Consider the following 17,690-nt stretch of genomic DNA (forward strand, 5'->3'; position numbering starts at 1 on the left):
GATGGCCATGTAGGACAGAGGGTGTCTGCTAGTGGGTGTGGGCTGTAGTATTGATGTACACAAATGTGTATCAAAGCATAGAAGTGACCAAGCAGTGTTGTCACTGGAAACTTCTGCAATGACGTGAATGACACAATGCGGTATCACAGTGGGATGATGATGTCAGTATCTTAATCGGGGAAAGTAATGAAGGAGACCAAAGGCAGTTTGCCTTCAGTGGGGAACATCAGGGATTTGTTTTTGCGGGTTTGTATATTTACTTAATTAGAGGAAAGCTTTACAGAAATACTTCTTGTGATGCTTTAACCAACGGTTTAGGTACAAAAAGGGAAACCTGAGGAATCAGGACATAGGTCCCTTCCAACTCGCACGATACTATGATACTATGATATGATACTATGATATAGCGATTTCAGAGCACCCTCACGAATCAGCTTGTTTGCTGAGGCTCAGAAGGGGAACTCAGCTTGTCTTCCACGTTCAAGCAGTGCCCGATTAATTACTGCCGCTAAATTTCCTGGAGTTCTTATTGACCGCGATGTTTGCTTGCCCCTGCTCCATGTGGCAGCCCAGAGCACACAGACATTCTGGTAGCAGCACAGGTTGCAGTTCTCATCTGCCTGCAGCCCCTGGGGAATTCCCGTTTGCTTGATGCTTGCCCGAAGTTCCTTTCTTGCGTTGCGTAGCACAGCAGTGGTTGTAGTTGACTGATAGTTACGTTGCGGTGTAGAACCCATCTCCAAGACTACAACAGTAGGAAGAATGCCAAAAAAAACCAAAACCCACCACAAAAAAAACCCATAGGGTTAAAGAACGAAGAAATGCAATTTTCCAACAGAACCTACAGAAAGAGCCAACTACGAAGACAACAGGAGTACTCTGATGGAAAAAAGGAAGCAGCAAATAGATTAAAGAAAAGGTGTAAAAGCATTAACAGGGAATGCTGCAGTTTAAAACTGTGTGGGAGTGCGGCGAACTCCTCAGAATGCTGCATGTTTGTCACCAGAAGGTCCTACACAATGAGAGTGATCCGTGCAGTCCAGCTGCCAGCGCAGCCCTTTGGGATGGTGAAAACAATGAATAATAATGTGCTAATGATGCGTGCCAGGCTTGGAGCTGTGTGAGCGGTGCGGTGGAGGCGCTCCGCGTGGGTCACTGACCAGCAGCAAAGCAGTGTTAGGGACGTTGGCAGCAAGCTTTTCAAGAGGGGAAATGGTGTTTTCTCAGAGTAGGAAGAAGTTGCCACGTGGGAGGGTGCTGAAGCAGAGCTTGCGGGCAAAGTGCCCTGCTGGGGGGCTGGGGAAGGACGGGCTGCCGGGAGGGCTGCGGTGTGTCTCCAAAGCAGCACCTGCTTAAGAAGGGGAAGTGGAGGTCAGAGTACGCCATCTGGCTTCATGCCAGCTTGTGGGAATCCCTGAAGCGCGATGGGTGCCTTGAAAGCCTTAATCCAGAGATCAAAGTGGAACAAGAATTCTTGTTGACAGCGGGGATCCAGGTAACAAGTGAATGTTCTGGCACCGGCTCTGTCCTGTAGGTGAAAGCAGCTCTGTGGGCCCTCCAAGGAGGCACTTCTGTAGTGATCGCAAACGGAACCCACCCAAAGATCTCTGGTCACGTCATCACCGATATTGTGGAAGGGAAGAAAGTCGGGACTTTCTTCTCGGAGGTAAAGCCTGCAGGTGAGTGTGGAGGTACAGAGAGCTAACTGGAGTGTGGAGGTACAGAGAGCTAACTGGAGTATGAAGTTAGAGAGATCTCCCACAAGCTTACAGTTCAACCTGGGCTACATCTGTGCAACAAATAGGAGAGTACCTCCTGCTTGACAGATGGTTCCTGGAAGGCATTTTCCAAGGTTGGCATAGAAAATGTTGAATCCTCTGCTCAGCAGAGAAGGACCTGGGGGTCCTGATGGATGAGAAACTTAGCATGAGCCAGCACTGTGCTCCTGCATCTCAGAAAGCAAATGGCATCTTGGGCTCCATCAGGAGAGGGGTGGCCAGTAGGGATAGGGAGGTGATTGTTCCTCTCTACTCTGCTCCTGTGAGGCCCCATCTGGAGTACTGTGTCCAGGTGTGGAGCCCTCAGTACAATTAAGACATAGAGCTGTTAGAGAGGGTCCACAGGAGGCCACGAGGATGGTCAGGGGGCTGCAGCACCTCCCCTATGAGGACAGGCTGAGGGAGCTGGGCTTGTTCAGGATGGAGAAAAGAAGGCTGCGGGGTGACCTCATTGCAGCCTTTCAGTACCTGAAAAGAACCTATAAACAGGAGGGGAGTAAACTCTTCGAAAGGGCCAATAATAGCAGGACAAGGGAAATGGATTTCTGTTGAAAGAGGGTAGATTTAGGTTGGATGTTAGGGGGAAGTTCTTTACTAGGAGAGTGGTTAGGTCCTGGAACAGGCTGCCCAGGGAGGCTGTGGATGCCCTGACCTTGGAGGTGTTCAAGGCCAGGTTGGATGGGGCCCTGGGCAACCTGATCTAGTAAATGTGGAAGTTTGGTGGCCCTGCCAGGCAGGGGTGGTGGAGTTTCATGATCCTTGATGTCCCTTCCAACCCGGGTCATTCTGTGATTCTGCTAAGGTTCCCTTCAGCTTGTAACTCGATGCACCAGATGCACGTTTAAAGAAGTGAGTGCAATTCTTGTCTCTGTGTTGTCATGTGTAGTTGAATGTTTTGGAGTGAAAGAAGGAGTGCTTTGCAGCATGCTGCCAAACTCAAACAGTGGTTAGTTTTACTTTCCATCATAAATTCATCTGACTTTCTACCTTCTGGTGTTACAGGTTGGGAATGTTTTACTGCCTCTCTGTTGCTCTGACAGTGCTTTTCCTACAGTGGCTGTAGGAAGAGCAAACATCCATGATCTTAGCAGGGTAGAGCAAGTGGAGGGTGGTACCCATGACTTGTGCTGTAAGGCAGCTGTGTATAATAATGCTCAGCACCTTTCTCCTCTGAGTTTGTCAGGTCACCATTAGGACCTCTGTAGGTGCTTGGTGTCCCTGAGGCTGAGTCACAGCAAGCCAGAGCCTTAACTGAATATTCTGCAAACTCCAGAGCTGGCAGCGTATGAAGAACTGCCTGCTTTGCTTTGTGCGTGTCTGTGAACAGGAGAGCTGTTCAGGTTTGCTTTCTGTTAGCTTCTGGTTCCCTTGCTGTCTGTTTGGAGATGGAGGGTGGTCAACTCTGATCAACTTCTACAATGAGAGATATCATCTTTTCCCTCGTTGTCCTTCATCTTAGTCTTTCTGTCCAGAAGTTCCTCCAGAAGTGCGGTCATCCTCGCATCTCATCTGAAGCGTTTTTGTTCTGCTGTGACCTTTTTGAAGGTGTTGTTGGAACAGCCGAGATGTAAATGCACTCTCAGTTTACAAGACGGCAGAACCGACTTTGCGTTTTGATCAGATTAATGATGTTTCTGTTATCTCCCCTAGGCCTTGTCTGAAAGCCTGAACACTGAAGTTCCTGTTGGATGCTCCTGAGCACCGGTGGGATGTTAGCCCGTGCTCAGGCACTCTTGTGGTGAAAAAGTGTTCTGTGACATTCAGGAGACCTCGGAAGGGAGGAGGGAGCTTCCTGCTTTTCAGTCTCTGCCTGTCGCCTCTTGTCTTCTCCTTGGATGCCACTGGAACAGTCTGGCTCTGATCTCTATATGCTCTTCCTTCAGGCTTTTACAGACATTGATGAGATCCATCCCCCCCCCCCAGCTCCGAGGCTTCCCTTCTCCCAGCTGAACAGCCCCAGCCCTCAGCTCTCCGACTCCTCTGCCAGGGGAGTTGCTCCAGTCCTTTGACCGCCTTGGTAGCCTTACTTACACTGGTCTGTTTTCGGTATGTACCAGTCTCTTTTGTGCTGGGGGTCCTGGAAACAGACCCAGGGCTGCAGGTGCAGCTTCACCAATGCTCAGATGAGGAAAAGGATCTCTGCTCTTCACCTGCTGGCGGTGCTTCACCTAATGCCACCCAGGATTCCACTGGCTTTCTTGGTGGTAAGGGCACAATGCTGGCTCACGTTCAAGTCAGTGTCCACCAGAGCACTGAGCTCCTTTACTGGAAAGATGCTTTGCAGGACAAACTGTGATACTGACACTTTCCATTGGCCACACTGCAGTACATTTGTATCAACCATAAAGGCTTTGTCACGTTACCTCTGTTTCCTTTTCAAAACTTGTCCTATGCCATTTCATTTTGACATGGATTCTTTGATTTACTACCAGGAAAAAAAACTTTCTCCTATGGGAACCATTCCAAAATAGACCAGATATCGGGAAGAAATTCTTCCCTGCACGGGTGATGAGACTCTGGCACAGGCTGCCCAGTGAGGCTGTGGATGTGCCCTGCCTGGAAGCACTCAAGGACAGGCTGGATGGGGCTGCGAGCAACCTGGGCTAGAGGGTAGAGGGGGGTGTCCGTGCCTGCAGCAGCGGGTTGGAATGAGATCTTAAGGGTCCCTTCCAACCCAGATCACACGGAGAGACAAAGGGAAAGAAGCTTTTCTGCAAGGTGTTACTCAGGTTGGTTTGGCCTTCCGTTATTCTTTCTGTGTTTCCGTGCTGTTTTGCAGTACTTTCTGTTCTTTTAGATACTTAAATGCTTCCCTGTTTTCAGTAGAATCCCATACCTTGAGAATTATCCATCTTGGTATTCTTTTGCTCTTCCTCATTAGAGAGAGTCCAGAGGAGGGCCATGAAGATGATCAGAGGGCCAGAGCGCCTTCCTTAGGAAGACAGCATGAGGGAGCTGGGCTTGGTTGACCTGCAGAAGAAAAGGCTGCAAGGAGACCTCACTGCAGCATGCCAGTATTTAAAGGGGGGTTATAAACTGGAGGGGAACCCGCTTTATACTACAACAGTAGACAGTGATAGGACAAGGGGGAGTGGTTTTAAGCTCAAGGAGGGAAGGTTCAGGTTGGATGTCAGGGGGAAGTTCTTTACCCAGAGAGCGGTGAGGTGCTGGAACAGCTGCCCAGTGAGGCTGTGGATGCCCCGTCCATCCCTGGAGGTGTTCAAGGCCAGGTTGGATGGGGCCCTGCGCAGCCTGGGCTGGTATTCATTGTGGAGGTTGGTGGCCTTGCCTGTTGGCAGGGAGTTGGAAGTTGATGGTCCTTGGGGTCTCGTCCAGCCCAAGCACCCAAGCCATTCTATGATTTTTATGTCTTTTTGATGTGAGCTGTTTGGCCATGCAGTAAATCTCTTTGATATGTCTGTTATGGAAGGACTTATTTTCCTGCTTTGAGTAAAGAGCTGGGAGATGAAAGGGCTGGTGTTCATTTCCACATGTCTGCTACTCTGTCCACGCGTGTCGTGGGCTCTTGTTGTCGCCTTGACAGTGTGTTTGTTTTGTTGCCCTGACGCAGGCCCCACGGTAGAGCAGCAAGGTGAAATGTCTCGAGCTGGTGGCCGGACCCTGGCAGCTCTGCAGCCTGAGCAGGTGAGAGAATGCGGCTTTACTTGCTCAGCTTGTGAATGAACGTGTGGCAAGCTTTAGGAAAGAGGTTTCTAACGCAGACTGACCTCCTGGGACAAGAATCTGTTCATAGTGTGCCGGATCCACCGTTCAGGTTGTACCGTATTTGTGGTGCAACAAGTGCTCGCATGTGGGGCTTAGAAAAATTCCAAGAGCAACCCACCATTTAGAAGTTGATTTTTCAGAGCTTCTGAAGAATTAACAGGAATAGTTTGGCCTCTTCGCTTCTGTGTGTGCGGATGCGAAAGAGAAGTTCTCAACTGTCCATTACTGCCATCTGCTGCTTTACAGCTGCCTGGCCAGAATACATCATCTGCAGTAGAGACCACAGAGCGGCCTTCAGACTCTGTGGGCTGAGTGAGACCATTGGGCACGGGAAGCAAAATATTGAAAACCAAAACCAAAGCAGCCAACCAAGCAACGTGCAGGTCTCTCCAGCCCTGTTTTTCAATGTAATGTGGTCTGGAAAAATCAGCTGGCCGCGAGTATTCAGGGAGTTCAGACAGTGAGAAGGTACGGTCAGTGGAGGGAGGTGGGCCAGATATCCAATACAATGCATTTTATATAAGAATGCAGGTCAGAAACATTTGTCTTTCAGAGGGCAGAGATCATTTATCGGCTCGCTGACTTACTGACCGATCAAAGAGAAGAAATTCTCTTGGCAAACAAGAAGGACTTGGAAGAAGCAGAAAATAAAGGTAACGTTACCATTTGTTCCATCCTCCTCCTGTGGCCGTGAGACTGGGTCTCAAAGGAAGCAGGCAGAGCTGGAGATGTCTGTCACCTGAGACGGGAAGGATCGCTGTTGGTGAATCCAGCACCTGGGGAATCGCTCAGTGTCAGCAGCAGCAGCTGGCAGGATTCCGTCAAACAGATTCCTTCATCAGGGAAGGCTGCAAGGCCTTGCAGAGCACCAGGAAGAGCTCTGTGAGAATAAAGAAAGGGTAGCGCTCTCTTTTGCCAAGGCAACCTTGCTGTTACTGCGGTGCTAAAAGCACATCTTTCCTGGGCCGGTGAATGTAACGCTTGGCTGCTGTGGGGGTTGTTGCCATCTGTATACTTAAACTGAGACTCCCCAAGAAGAACCATTGTGTGGGGACCGCTGAGTCACGGCCTGAACCACGGCTTGAGCGGCTGGGGAAGGACCCGGCCAGCCTTGGGAGTGCAGGTGAAGGCAATGCAGTTGAATGCTGACTGCTGTTGGGGAAGGGTCTGTGGTTGGAGACCCCTCCCTCGTGGAGTTCTCCCTGTGAGCTTGGTTGTTCAGGGATAGGTGAGCACGTCTCCTTTGTAACACCGTTCCGGCTGCGTCAGTCCCATTGCTGCTACACGCCTGTATTGCCCTTCCAGCGCCTTGACCTTTCTGGTTGCAACAAACAGTCATTTTCTGGAAGGGTGTGGAATTGATGCATTATAAATTGTACTGTTGGGTGGTTTTACTGTTGTTTTACTGACCAGAGCATGTGGAGGGGCATTTCTGGGTAAACATTCTGTCTGAATGCATTCAGAGCAGAGAACTCGGACAGTCCTTCTCTGTCTGAAACGTGCCTTTGTCTGCGCTGGGATTTGTGGCTGTGGAGCAGAAGGACGCAGTTATTGCCCGGGCTCTCCTGAACTACCGCGAGGGTAGAAACTTGTAAGAGGCTGAACACGGCGCTGCGTGATGCCGCGTGGAACTGGAAGAACCTGGTCTGTACGGACGCGGATGTTGATTTGGGCGCAGATCAGTTGTGCTGTGTTAGATTCAACGATGGCATTTGCGAAAACATTCCCACACAGTGGCAGTTTTGTCATGGCTGTCAGCCTCAGAGTATGGCCTGAATCCTGGGCCGGTTTGCTGCTTGGGAGCGGGAAGTAGCTGAATTTTCTACAGGTTCGCCCTTCAGGTTGCCTTTGCTGGAGTCTAAGCGGACGAATCAGCCTGAGCCCTATTTCTTGCTTTCCTCTAGGGAGGCTGGCGCTTCCTTTGTTGAAACGGCTCAGCCTGTCTGCATCAAAGCTGAACAGCCTGGCCATCGGACTGCGCCAGATTGCAGCCTCCTCCCAGGACAGCGTTGGCCGCATCATTCGGAGAACACGAATAGCGAAAGACCTGGAACTGGAGCAGGTGACGGTGCCTATTGGGGTCCTGCTCGTCATCTTTGAGTCCCGTCCTGACTGTCTCCCCCAGGTACGTAAGGAGGGCAGGCTGTGCCAGCAGCTCTCTGATGACAGGGGGAGCGTATTTATGAGCAGTTTATGGGAGGCTGCAGGAGGGCTTACCTCGGGAGACTTTGCGGTTCTTCTACCACGGGTTTTGTTAGCATCCTTCTTTTTTCTGCAGATGAGTTCCCGTGTTTCTGCAGTGCTCAGAGTTACTCGGGGCTGTTTTTCTGTAACCCAGTAGAGAGAAGGAGTTGGCTTGCATTCAGATGATGCAGTTCCTGCACGTACCTTACAAACATCAGAAGCTCCTTGCTTAACTTGCAACTTAGAAGGTTCCTACCAATGAACGCTTGTCTGTCCGTGCTGAGTGCAGCTGAGTGGGCTTGCAGGGTAGGCTTCAACATCAGATGTTTAATGAAGGTTGTTAATAATAAAGTATGACTGCTAGGAACAGGTGTTGAAAAACGCAGCACAGAACCCAGCTCATTCTGTGATTCTGTGTGATTCTCTGCCCAGCTCAGCAGTCTGTTCAGGTCCAGTTGTATTGCTGAATGCAGACGTTCAGTTGTCCTGTTGTGTTGCTGGACTCAAAATACATGAAATTTGGTGCCATAAACAGGCGGACAACAAGGTCAATAAGTTCCTTCAGATTGTAAATGTGAGAGCAATATGGTAACGTTGGTCTCTCATTTGCTTACCGTCTCGAGTTGTTTTTCTTCCCTCTGCACTAATCTCAAGTGTTGTCAGTGGTGTTTGGGTTTTAGACAGCACCATGAAAAGTTCCTCAGAGAAGGAGCTGTGTAGCTGCTTCCATTCAGAATGAGCAGAAGGAAGGATTCTGGTGTCTGAAGTTATTTTATGCAGCTGTGCAGCTCCTGCTAGAGCCACTGCCCGGGGTTAAGTCTCACTTGGCACAGTCTCCCTCCGCCAGCAGTGCTCCAAGGACTCTAGTTTGTGCCTGAGACATTGAGATGGTTCATTTTTGGAGTCAGGTTCTGTTGGTTGGTGCTTTAGATCGGTACCAACCAACAGCAGAACCCAGAACTCTGTTCTGACCCTGTTTGGTGGGCGCTGCTCTCAGAGAAGAGGCTTTGTCTCATCCCGATTCTCCTGTTTGTCTGTCTGTCCTCGTGTTCCTTTCTGACAGGTGTCTGCTTTGGCCATCGCTAGTGGAAATGGTTTGCTACTTAAAGGAGGAAAAGAGGCAGCTTATAGCAATCAAATCCTTCATCATCTGACTCAGGAAGCGCTTTCAATTCATGGAGTCAAGGACGCAGTGCAACTGGTAAGAGCCTAGAGCCAAATGGGCGCCATTCTGCTGTGTGTAGGAGGAACGCGTAGAGCTTCAGGCTACGGACCACTTGTGTCACAACTTCCACAGGTTAATACAAGAGAGGAAGTAGAAGATCTGTGCCGCTTGGATAAGCTGATAGATCTTATCATCCCGCGTGGTTCATCCCAGCTGGTCAGGAACATACAGAAGGCTGCAAAGGGAATCCCTGTGATGGGGCACAGCGAAGGAATCTGCCACGTGTATGTGGATGCGGATGCCAGCGTTGAAAAGGTCACGCGAATAAGTAAGCAGTTTGGGGGTGACTCGAGTTGTGGGTGTAACGGGGCTTCATGCTTGGAGTGTGTGATGAGCTTTTGATAACTGCTAATCTGTGTGCTGTGCCAAGGTCTTGTTGCAAATGTTACGTGACCCATTCTCTGCTCTTAAACCTCAGTCAGAGACTCGAAGTGTGAGTATCCTGCTGCCTGCAATGCTCTGGAAACACTCCTAATTCACCGAGACTTGCTGAGGACACCGTTGTTTGATCAGATCATAGACATGCTGAGGGTGGAACAGGTCAGTCATGGCTACTCGTGGTTTTATTTGTCCCGATTTCTTTACTTTTTAACATTTTGAAAGCATTTGGTTAGGCTGATGTAACCCCGCGTCATCCTGTGATGCCGTAATGCTGAAGTTACCCACGTGGCTCTTTGTAGATGCAGAGATGAGCTTAATGGAGAATTCTTTTGGCTTCTTCTCACGGCCCCAGGCTCTCCCAAGGGAATGACCAGAAAGCAGCTCCTTTAGGGCATCTGTGTGCCATTCCTGGGATGCTTCCTTTTATGTAACAAAATAATGGTTCCGTCATGGAGGAGCATATCCGCAACCCTTTCCTGCTCCTCTTCACTCTGACTTCATTGCTTGTTTCTTCCTAGACCTAAGGCCGGTTCTTACTGGATCTGTTTGCTTTCAATTGCCTCCTTACTTCAGCCCGTTGCTGTTTTGTTTTTCTTCTTTTAGAATCTGCTTCTTCTGCTTTTTTTTTTTTAACCTTTCACGTGGCGTACCTTTGTTCCCACCTGTCCTCCTGCCTGTCACGTGAAAGGCCCCTGTATGACCTCAGTGCCTTGACATGAGCAATGCTTTGCCAGTAAAGGTAGCAGAGATGCACCAGGAGGTGAATATATTGGTTAAGTACTTGGAGTTGCACATGAAATGAGGATTTTTCATACAGCAGTGTGCGTTTGACACTGTTCGGGCAGTAGTAAATGCAGGAAAATGGGGTGAAATAGGCCCCGTGTTTCAGTGATGATTAAAAGATTGTGGTCAGGGAAGCTGCCCTTTGTGTAAAGGCAGGAGCAAGTCCTCACCTGCTGCATTGGGTTGTTTTTTTTTTTTTACATATTTTTTGGTTGTGTTCTGGGAAGGGCAGTGCGAAGGCTGTGGCTCTGCGTCTCGGAGGGAAGGAACGCGAGGCTGGTGCGCTCCTAGCAGCACGCAGCTGCCCAGTCGTGATGCTGTGGGGAGGATGTGCTGGTGCTGCTGTCCTCTCCGAGCGGGCAGCATGAGACCCGCTGTGCTGGGCAGGGCTGCACACTCAGCACAGCTGGCAGCTTGGTGAGGAAACCAAGCCCCCGGTGTGCGCAGTGGTATAAAGTGCTGCTTGCAGCACCGGAGGCCTGGGGTTCGAATCCCCCCTTGTGGCACAAGTGATAGAAGTGCTGCTCTGCTACACAGAAAGGCTCGAATCCCGGGAGTGGACTCGATGATCTCTAAGGTCCCTTCCAACTCGCACAATACTGTGATACTGTGAAACACTGCCTTATGGGCACTTCTCTTAACAGTCCTCCTCTGGAAGGGATTTAGTCCTGGATTCCACACTTTGTGCCCCTTGCAGCAGACTCGTGAAACTCAGTTTTTGTTCATGTTTGCCCGGTCACAGTTTCCTTTGTCTCACTTCCGTTGGGATTTCTCTGCCATTCTGGTTCTGAAGTCTCGCAGAGTGATGAAATGGGGTGACTTGTAAGACCCCAAGAATCACGTGTCCGACCTGTGGCTCCACACAGCACCACCCAAAGCCAGTATTTCAGAGCCGTGCCTAGACTCCCCTTGAGCTCCAGCAGTTCGGGGCCATGCCCGCTGCCTTGGTGCAGCTGGGCCGTGCCCGCTCTGTTTCCAAGAGCTTCCCGAGCAGCCCGTCCAACCCTGCCACGGCACAGCCCCACGCTGTTCCTGTGGCTCCTATTGCTGTCCACAGGCAGCTCAGCACTTGCCCCGTGTCACCATTGGGGTATCGGACTGCTGGGGCCGAGCTCGGCGGTCGGTGATGTGTTGGATTTTCCCTGGGAGGTCTGTGCAAACCCGTGTGAGGACTCGTCTCCTTTTGGACGCTCGTTCTTTTTTGTCTGGAACAAACGCTTCAGAGGAATGGTGCTAATTTACAGAGCAAGAGGGTGGACACAGGTAACGACTTATGCGGATGAGACTTGTGAGCAGGAAGGTTTGCTGTAGTGGCCGCTGGTGCTGCACCTGCCCTCTGAACATAGAGGCACACGAGCTGGGTGCAGTCGTGCCATGGTGGCCTCCTGCCAGATGCGTCTCCCTAAGTAGCACAATCACTCTAAATTAGAGGTGAGCCCTGAGCTGAGAGCGTGGCACCATAGACAGTCGGCGTAACGAGTCTGCTGCCGTCCTTATTGATGGCTGTGGCTGCTGAGCCTCTGGAAGCTTTGTGTAATGCAAGCTCAATGTTTTAAGAGCAGTCAGCAGCTGATGGTCTGACTCTTCACTCACTTCCCCCATGTGGAAGAGGAGCAAGAGAAGGAAAATCCACAGGTAACAATGTGGTTCAGATGGCAAAGAGAGAGAAGAAAAGAGGAGAATGGGACAAAGGATGAGATGGCGGCCGCTCGCTACCTGCTGGTTTTGGAGCAGTGCTGGTCAGTCCCTGAGCGAGATCTGCTTTAATCCAAAGGCAGCTCCTGGGTTCTTGTTGCTGCATTTGGTGTTACATGACGTGGGATGCTCCTTTGGTTGGGTTGGGTCAGCTGTTGCGGCCGTGTCCCCTCCCCTCTTTTTGCACACCCCCAACCTCCTCACTGTGGGAAAAGGAGGGAGCCTTGGAACCGGCCAGGCACCGTTTAGCAGCAGGCAGGGCAGTGGTTTATTCTGGGCACAAACCCAGAGCGCGTCGCTGTAGGGTCCGCTATGAAGGAAGCAGCATCCATCCTAGGCAGACCAGGGGTAGCAAACTTGCACATTCATCTGGAAATGGTTGGTGTGGTCAGAATCACAGCATAGTTCTGCTGTCGCAGGTGAAGATTCACGCTGGCCCCAAGTTTGCCTCCTACTTGACGTTCAGCCCCTCGGAAGTGAAATCTCTCCGCACTGAATATGGGGACCTGGAGTGCTGCATTGAGGTCGTGGATGGTGTCCGAGAGGCTGTTGAACATATCCACAAGTATGGGAGTTCTCACACGGATGTTATCATCACAGAAAATGGTTTGTGGGCACTTTGTTTCCTTTCTTTTCTTTTATGCTTTGCTTTCGCTCTCCGTGCTGGTGTAACTGCTTGCATTGCAGCGCTTCCTGTTAGCTTGGTTCTGGAGCAGGCATTGCCTGCTCTTGCCAGGTAAGTTGCTTTGCGCTGCGGGGCTGCGCCGGGCAGTTCTGCAGGAGCATCTCCTGAACTGTGAGCTGTGTTTGGGCCTCCGTGGGGTGAGGGGCTGAGCTGCTGTGGTGGAATGAACTGTGGGGGAATCAGACTGCGGCTGCTTTGTCTTCTCATGCCATTTCTGCATCTCATGAACAAGGAGCACAGAAGCTTTCCCCCATTTCCCCCACCCCTGCCAGTCCTTTATTTCGCAGTTCTGCACCTGTAGTTTACGAGGTGCATTTATCTCAGTTCCCAGTTGAACTTACGTTCCTCTGTGCTGCTCCTGTCCCCAGTCCCTGTTTCACACGCGGTTTGGACGCTGTGCTGGTTGAAAACAGTGTGAGAGCTGCTCCCAGCCCAATGATGAGTCTCGATCCAGGCCTTAGTGCAGATGAGGCTCAGCTGTAGTGAGCTTGTGCCGGTTTGTGGCTCATCCGAGTGAGATTTGGGCTGCTGCTTCTGTACTTCATGTCCTGCAAAGCTTTTAGGAGCGGCACAGAAGGTGTGTGTGCATTTGATACTGTAGGCTGTTACCACCCAGAGCTGGCGCATCAGTGACTCACTGGGGTGCAAACAGGATGCCGGCCTGATTTCACTCTTGGTCTTAATGTGAAGGGAGACTGACCTGCAGCTTACAAAGCGTACAACCTTAGGAGGAGTCGTGTCTTCTGCAGCATGCAGACTTGCACGGGTCTGCCCGGCAGTGCTTCGTTCCTGCCTGTTTTGTGCTAAGCCGGGTTTGGTAGCTGCTCCCATGGGGGGTTCTGCGCTCTGTTTGCCAAGTCTGATTCATGATATAGATGTTATATGGGCTTCTCCGTTATTTGGAGCAGTTGTGTTTGGAATGGGGAGCTGAACACACAGCGTAGCTGTCTGGCAGCAAAATGTTATGTGGAGCTTCTCCGCTTTATCCTGGTCGTACAGCTAACTTGCTTGGTAGCGTCTGGGCTGTAGTTACAATCAGGTGTCTTTCCACTTCTTTCCTTACCATGGCCAGCCTCTTGTAACATCTGCAGCTGTGTCTGCCTGGTGAGAGTACTGGGACATACGTATGGGGTCACTTCCAGCCCAGCTGCTCAGAGACCATCTGCCTGCTCCTTGTGAAAGCTCTGCCCTTGTGCCTGCGGGCCGCGCGTGGCGCTGCTTGTCAGAGAGCACGGCTCTTCCTCAGTGAGCATCTCCTGTTCTGCTTCTTCCAGAGGAAACAGCCGAGTTCTTCCTGCAGCACGTGGACAGCGCGTGTGTCTTCTGGAACGCCAGCACACGCTTCTCTGATGGCTATCGCTTCGGACTCGGTGAGTGCTGCGCTTTGAGCCAGATGGCAGCTCAGTCGGTGCTGCGCTTTGAGCCAGAGGGCAGCTTGGCACCCTTTGGCTGCTCAGCCGCTCCTCTGCTTGTGGCGTTAGAGAGAGAACTGGTGGATAAAAGGCACCTTCCTGGGTTGGGTTGGAGGCAGTTAATAGGAAAGAAGGAGGAGGGGGAAGGAGCGCAGTGGGGCAGGTGGTGCGCAGAGCAGTTCTCAGCATAGCACCCGCTGCCCAGTGCAACATGCTGCTGCTCTGTGAGCGTTGGCAGCCCGTCCGGCTCCCTGGTTCTCGTGGTCAGAGCATGGCATGTGGTGGGAAATCCATCCCTTCCCTTCAGGCCGTTTGGGCCACCTCTCCTGCTTGCGGCCCCTCCCAGGCTCCATGCTGGCAGAACCTCACGAGAAGCTGAGAAGCTGCAGATGCGGTGTGAGTGCAGCACAGCAGCAACTCAGACATGGCTGCGTCAGCCTTAATCCCAGGCAGGACCGTGCCAGCCGCTGTTAAGAAATGGACTCTGTTCCAGCTGAGCACAGGAGTGAGGAGGAGGACACAGCAGAGATGAGGGCAGGGTTTGCTGAGATGTGGGAAGTGTGGCAGATGCCCGCCGTGCTCCTAAAGCCGTGCTCAGGTTCTGATGGCTCTGCGGCAGACAAGGCTTACCAGGAGAAAGTGCAGCACAAACTGGAGCCCAGCCCGTCCGCCCTGGCAGAACACGGAATAGAACCACGGAATCATAGAACTGCTCAGGTTGGGAAAGACCTCAAAGATCGTCGAGTCCAACTGCAGGACAGACAGGAGGTAGAACAAGTAGGTGACAAATGACAGAATAGTTCAGCATCGCCTTCCTGCTGGAGCTGGCAAGCACTGCAGTACTGACGGCTTAGCAGGAGGGAGCAAAAACGTTGTGGGCCAGTTGAGGTTCCGATAAGTCAGAATAAAGCGTGTCATGTGCGTGCAGTGACAGAGCACTTGTAGTGCAGCAACTGATTGTCCCCCTGTACTCAGCTCTGGTGCAGCTGCACCAAGAGTGTTGTGTCCAGTTTTGGGCCCCTCACTGCAAGAAAGACATGGAGACCACATGAAAGTGTGGCCAGGCACTGGAATGGGCTGCCCAGGGAGGTGGTGGAGTCACCAACCCTGGGGGTGTTCAAGGAAAGACTGGGTGTTGTGTTGAGGGATGTGGTTTAGTGGGAGCTATTGGTAATAGGAGAACGGTTGGACTGGATGATCTTTTAGGTCTTTTCCAACCGTGGTGATTCTATGATATGGGATCTGAAATGGGCAAGCACTTCGTGTTCATCTTCCTCTTAGCGCTGTGAATGGTGCCACGCGTGGCTCCTGCTGGAGCTGCCGAGCAGCTGCTGGGTCTGCCCGTGTGGGAAGAAGGAAGGGCTGTGCTCACCTGGATAAAGGTTGTGTTTCCAGCCGGCTGCTGCAGGCCTGAGAGGCCATCTTTCCTGAGGAACAGCTGGAGCCATCAGGAGCTGCTGCTGTGCTGTGCTGGCTGGGATCTGCGGTGCTCTGCGTGCCAACAAGCCGTTCTGAGGAGCTCAGGAATTCAAAGGGGCTCCTCAGTCAGACTTAAAAACGGGTGCTGGTTTGCGGGCCTGACTCAGCGTCACTTTTACTTGTCCAAGGGCAAAGCCTCTGCAAAGGAAGCGTGAGGGGTGCACGAGGCCTGCCTGCTTCTCTAGCTTCTCTCCCCCCAAAAGGGACGCTGTGGCAACCAGCAGTATGAACAAGCCCAACATGTAATGTAGCCGTTAAGGCTGTCTGATGGAGTTCTCCAGCAGAACAGGGAGCACAACTGGTGCCACTGCGGGAGGGATGGAGGGAGGCGGCTCAGTGGGAGGGATGGAGGAAGGCGGCTCAGTGGGAGGGATGGAGGAAGGCGGCTCAGTGGGAGGGATGGAGGAAGGTGGCTCGGCCAGGGGCTTCCTGTGCGCCAGGCCACAAAGCCGCGCAGCACCAAACTGGGCGTCTCCTGCGTGCCGGCTGACTTGTCGTGTGTGCTTCATGCAGGTGCCGAGGTTGGGATCAGCACTTCTCGCATCCACGCGCGCGGGCCGGTAGGAATCGAAGGACTCCTGACTACAAAATGGCTGCTGAGAGGGGACAATCACGTCGTTTCTGACTTCTCGGAGCACGGCAGCATGAAGTACCTTCATGAGAGCCTCCCCGTCCCGCACAGAAATAGCAGCTAAGATGCGTAGGGAGCGGCGTGCCACGGAGGGGCAGAGGCTGGGCGCGCTCCCTGAGGACGGAGCTTTGTCCTGCACCTTCGGGATGGTTGTTCTCAGGCCCTGTGCCGCTCATGCAACGCGGTGCGCTCCGTTTCTTGCTGCCCCTTGCTGCTTCCTTTGACTGTTGGTGCAAACGGGCCTGGTGTTCTCCGGACTGGCTCCCTTGGACCATACACGTGCAGACAGTGAAAGCTTCCAGCTGTGCTGCGTGCTTTCCAGCCCGTTGCTCCCCTGGCAGAGAGGTGCGGTGCTGCAGCGTCCCTTTTGTCCCCAGGCCTTTGTTCAGTGGAAGCCTTGGTTTTGTTGAGCAGACTTGGTGGCCTCCCTTTGGCGGTGTTTGCAGCAGCCCTTGCAAGCTTTGCAGCGGTGATGAAGGTTTCCTTTGCGTGTGATGGCACAGTGCCTGCCGGCTGGGGGGGACGTTCCTCTCACTGATGTTTTGAGCCAGCAACCTTCTGTTTCCAGCCATGTCATACTGTTGCCAGTTGTGGATCAAGAGCAGAACGTTGTGCAGGGTGTCTTGTTACTGCTTTGTACCAGCTGTTCATTTCTCATTGGTTTTATATGGGAGGATCCTGCTAAGCCCGGCACCCAAACCAAATGCAATGCTGCAGCGTAGAAAAAAATGCGCCTTTGAATAAAAGCTTCTCTTTCTGTACTGAAACAAGCAAGTGTGCAATGTGTGCATGGCAGTGGAGGCTCGGTGTGGCACTGCAGGGCTTAGGGCAGTGGCTATAGGATGCTATGGGGCACTGCAGGGGTTGGAGCAATGGCTATGGGGCACTGCAGGGGTTGGAGCAGTGGCTATGGGATGCTATGGGGCACTGCAGTGATTGGGGCAGTGGCTATGGGATGCTATGGGGCACTGCAGGGGTTGGAGCAGTGGCTATGGGGTGCTATGGGGCACTGCAGGGGTTGGAGCAGTTGGAGCACAGTGGCAGAACAAACCTTGCTGCATGACGGGGTCGGGTGGTGGGAGGGCAGGGCAGGTAGCTGAATTTGCCTGGCGCTGCATGGAGTGCGGCCGGGCATGTGGAAAAGCAGTGAAGAGCCCAGCATGGAGCACAGCCAGGAGGGCTGGTGGGGCACTGGAGGACTCACCTGGAGCCTCCTGCAGCTCCCTGTGGCATGCTCGGCAGCTGTGAGGCTAGGCCGGTTGGCCGTGCATTTCACCAGGCAGCCCCGAAGGACTCGCAAGGCACATCAGGCAGCAGAGGGCACTGGGCTCCACCACAACCTTCCGCTGCATCCCACTGTCAGCTGGGGGCCCTTGGAGACCTTTTAGGTATGGTCTCAAGGGTCCTGGAGCAGGGCAGCACGTTGCATTGCGGCTGGTCAGCTCTGGAAGGTTGGCAAGGAAACAGCGCAGTCAGCGCCCATTAAAGCTCTTGTCTTTCCAAGGTAGCGCTGCCATGTTGATGTGCTGCTGTTCTGCCGTGCTGCTGTTCTGCCGTGCTGCTGCTGTGCTGCTGTGCTGCTGTGCTGATGTACTGCTTGCTGCTGCATCTAGCAGAGGCCGGGCATGCTGTCAGTGCCGCTGATGCTCCTGAAGCACTTGGGCCATTTGCAGGCTGCGTGGGGCAGCTGTGAGAGACTCAGCGTCAGCCC

At 52.4% G+C, this 17,690-nt stretch overlaps 1 protein-coding gene across 5 annotated transcripts in view; it reads left to right on the plus strand.

The window, feature by feature from the left end:
• The window catches only part of ALDH18A1 (aldehyde dehydrogenase 18 family member A1), a 37,688-nt gene extending 20,927 nt beyond the window's left edge, over positions 1-16,761 (plus strand). For 4 of the 5 annotated variants that reach the window (XM_072339464.1, XM_072339462.1, XM_072339463.1 and 1 more), the window contains exons 9-18: positions 1,535-1,679; positions 5,350-5,423; positions 6,058-6,157; positions 7,409-7,629; positions 8,752-8,889; positions 8,986-9,181; positions 9,332-9,453; positions 12,192-12,378; positions 13,732-13,827; positions 15,862-16,761. In XM_072339464.1, the coding sequence (XP_072195565.1) occupies positions 1,535-1,679; positions 5,350-5,423; positions 6,058-6,157; positions 7,409-7,629; positions 8,752-8,889; positions 8,986-9,181; positions 9,332-9,453; positions 12,192-12,378; positions 13,732-13,827; positions 15,862-16,043 (1,461 nt within the window). In that variant the 3' untranslated portion in view covers positions 16,044-16,761. The remainder of the gene's footprint in view (positions 1-1,534; positions 1,680-5,349; positions 5,424-6,057; positions 6,158-7,408; positions 7,630-8,751; positions 8,890-8,985; positions 9,182-9,331; positions 9,454-12,191; positions 12,379-13,731; positions 13,828-15,861) is intronic. The other variant, XM_072339465.1, reaches the window with a different exon arrangement.
• The last annotated feature ends 929 nt before the right edge of the window (positions 16,762-17,690 follow it).

The sequence above is a fragment of the Excalfactoria chinensis genome, chromosome 6 (genome assembly GCF_039878825.1).
Source record: "Excalfactoria chinensis isolate bCotChi1 chromosome 6, bCotChi1.hap2, whole genome shotgun sequence".
NCBI lineage: Eukaryota > Metazoa > Chordata > Aves > Galliformes > Phasianidae > Excalfactoria > Excalfactoria chinensis.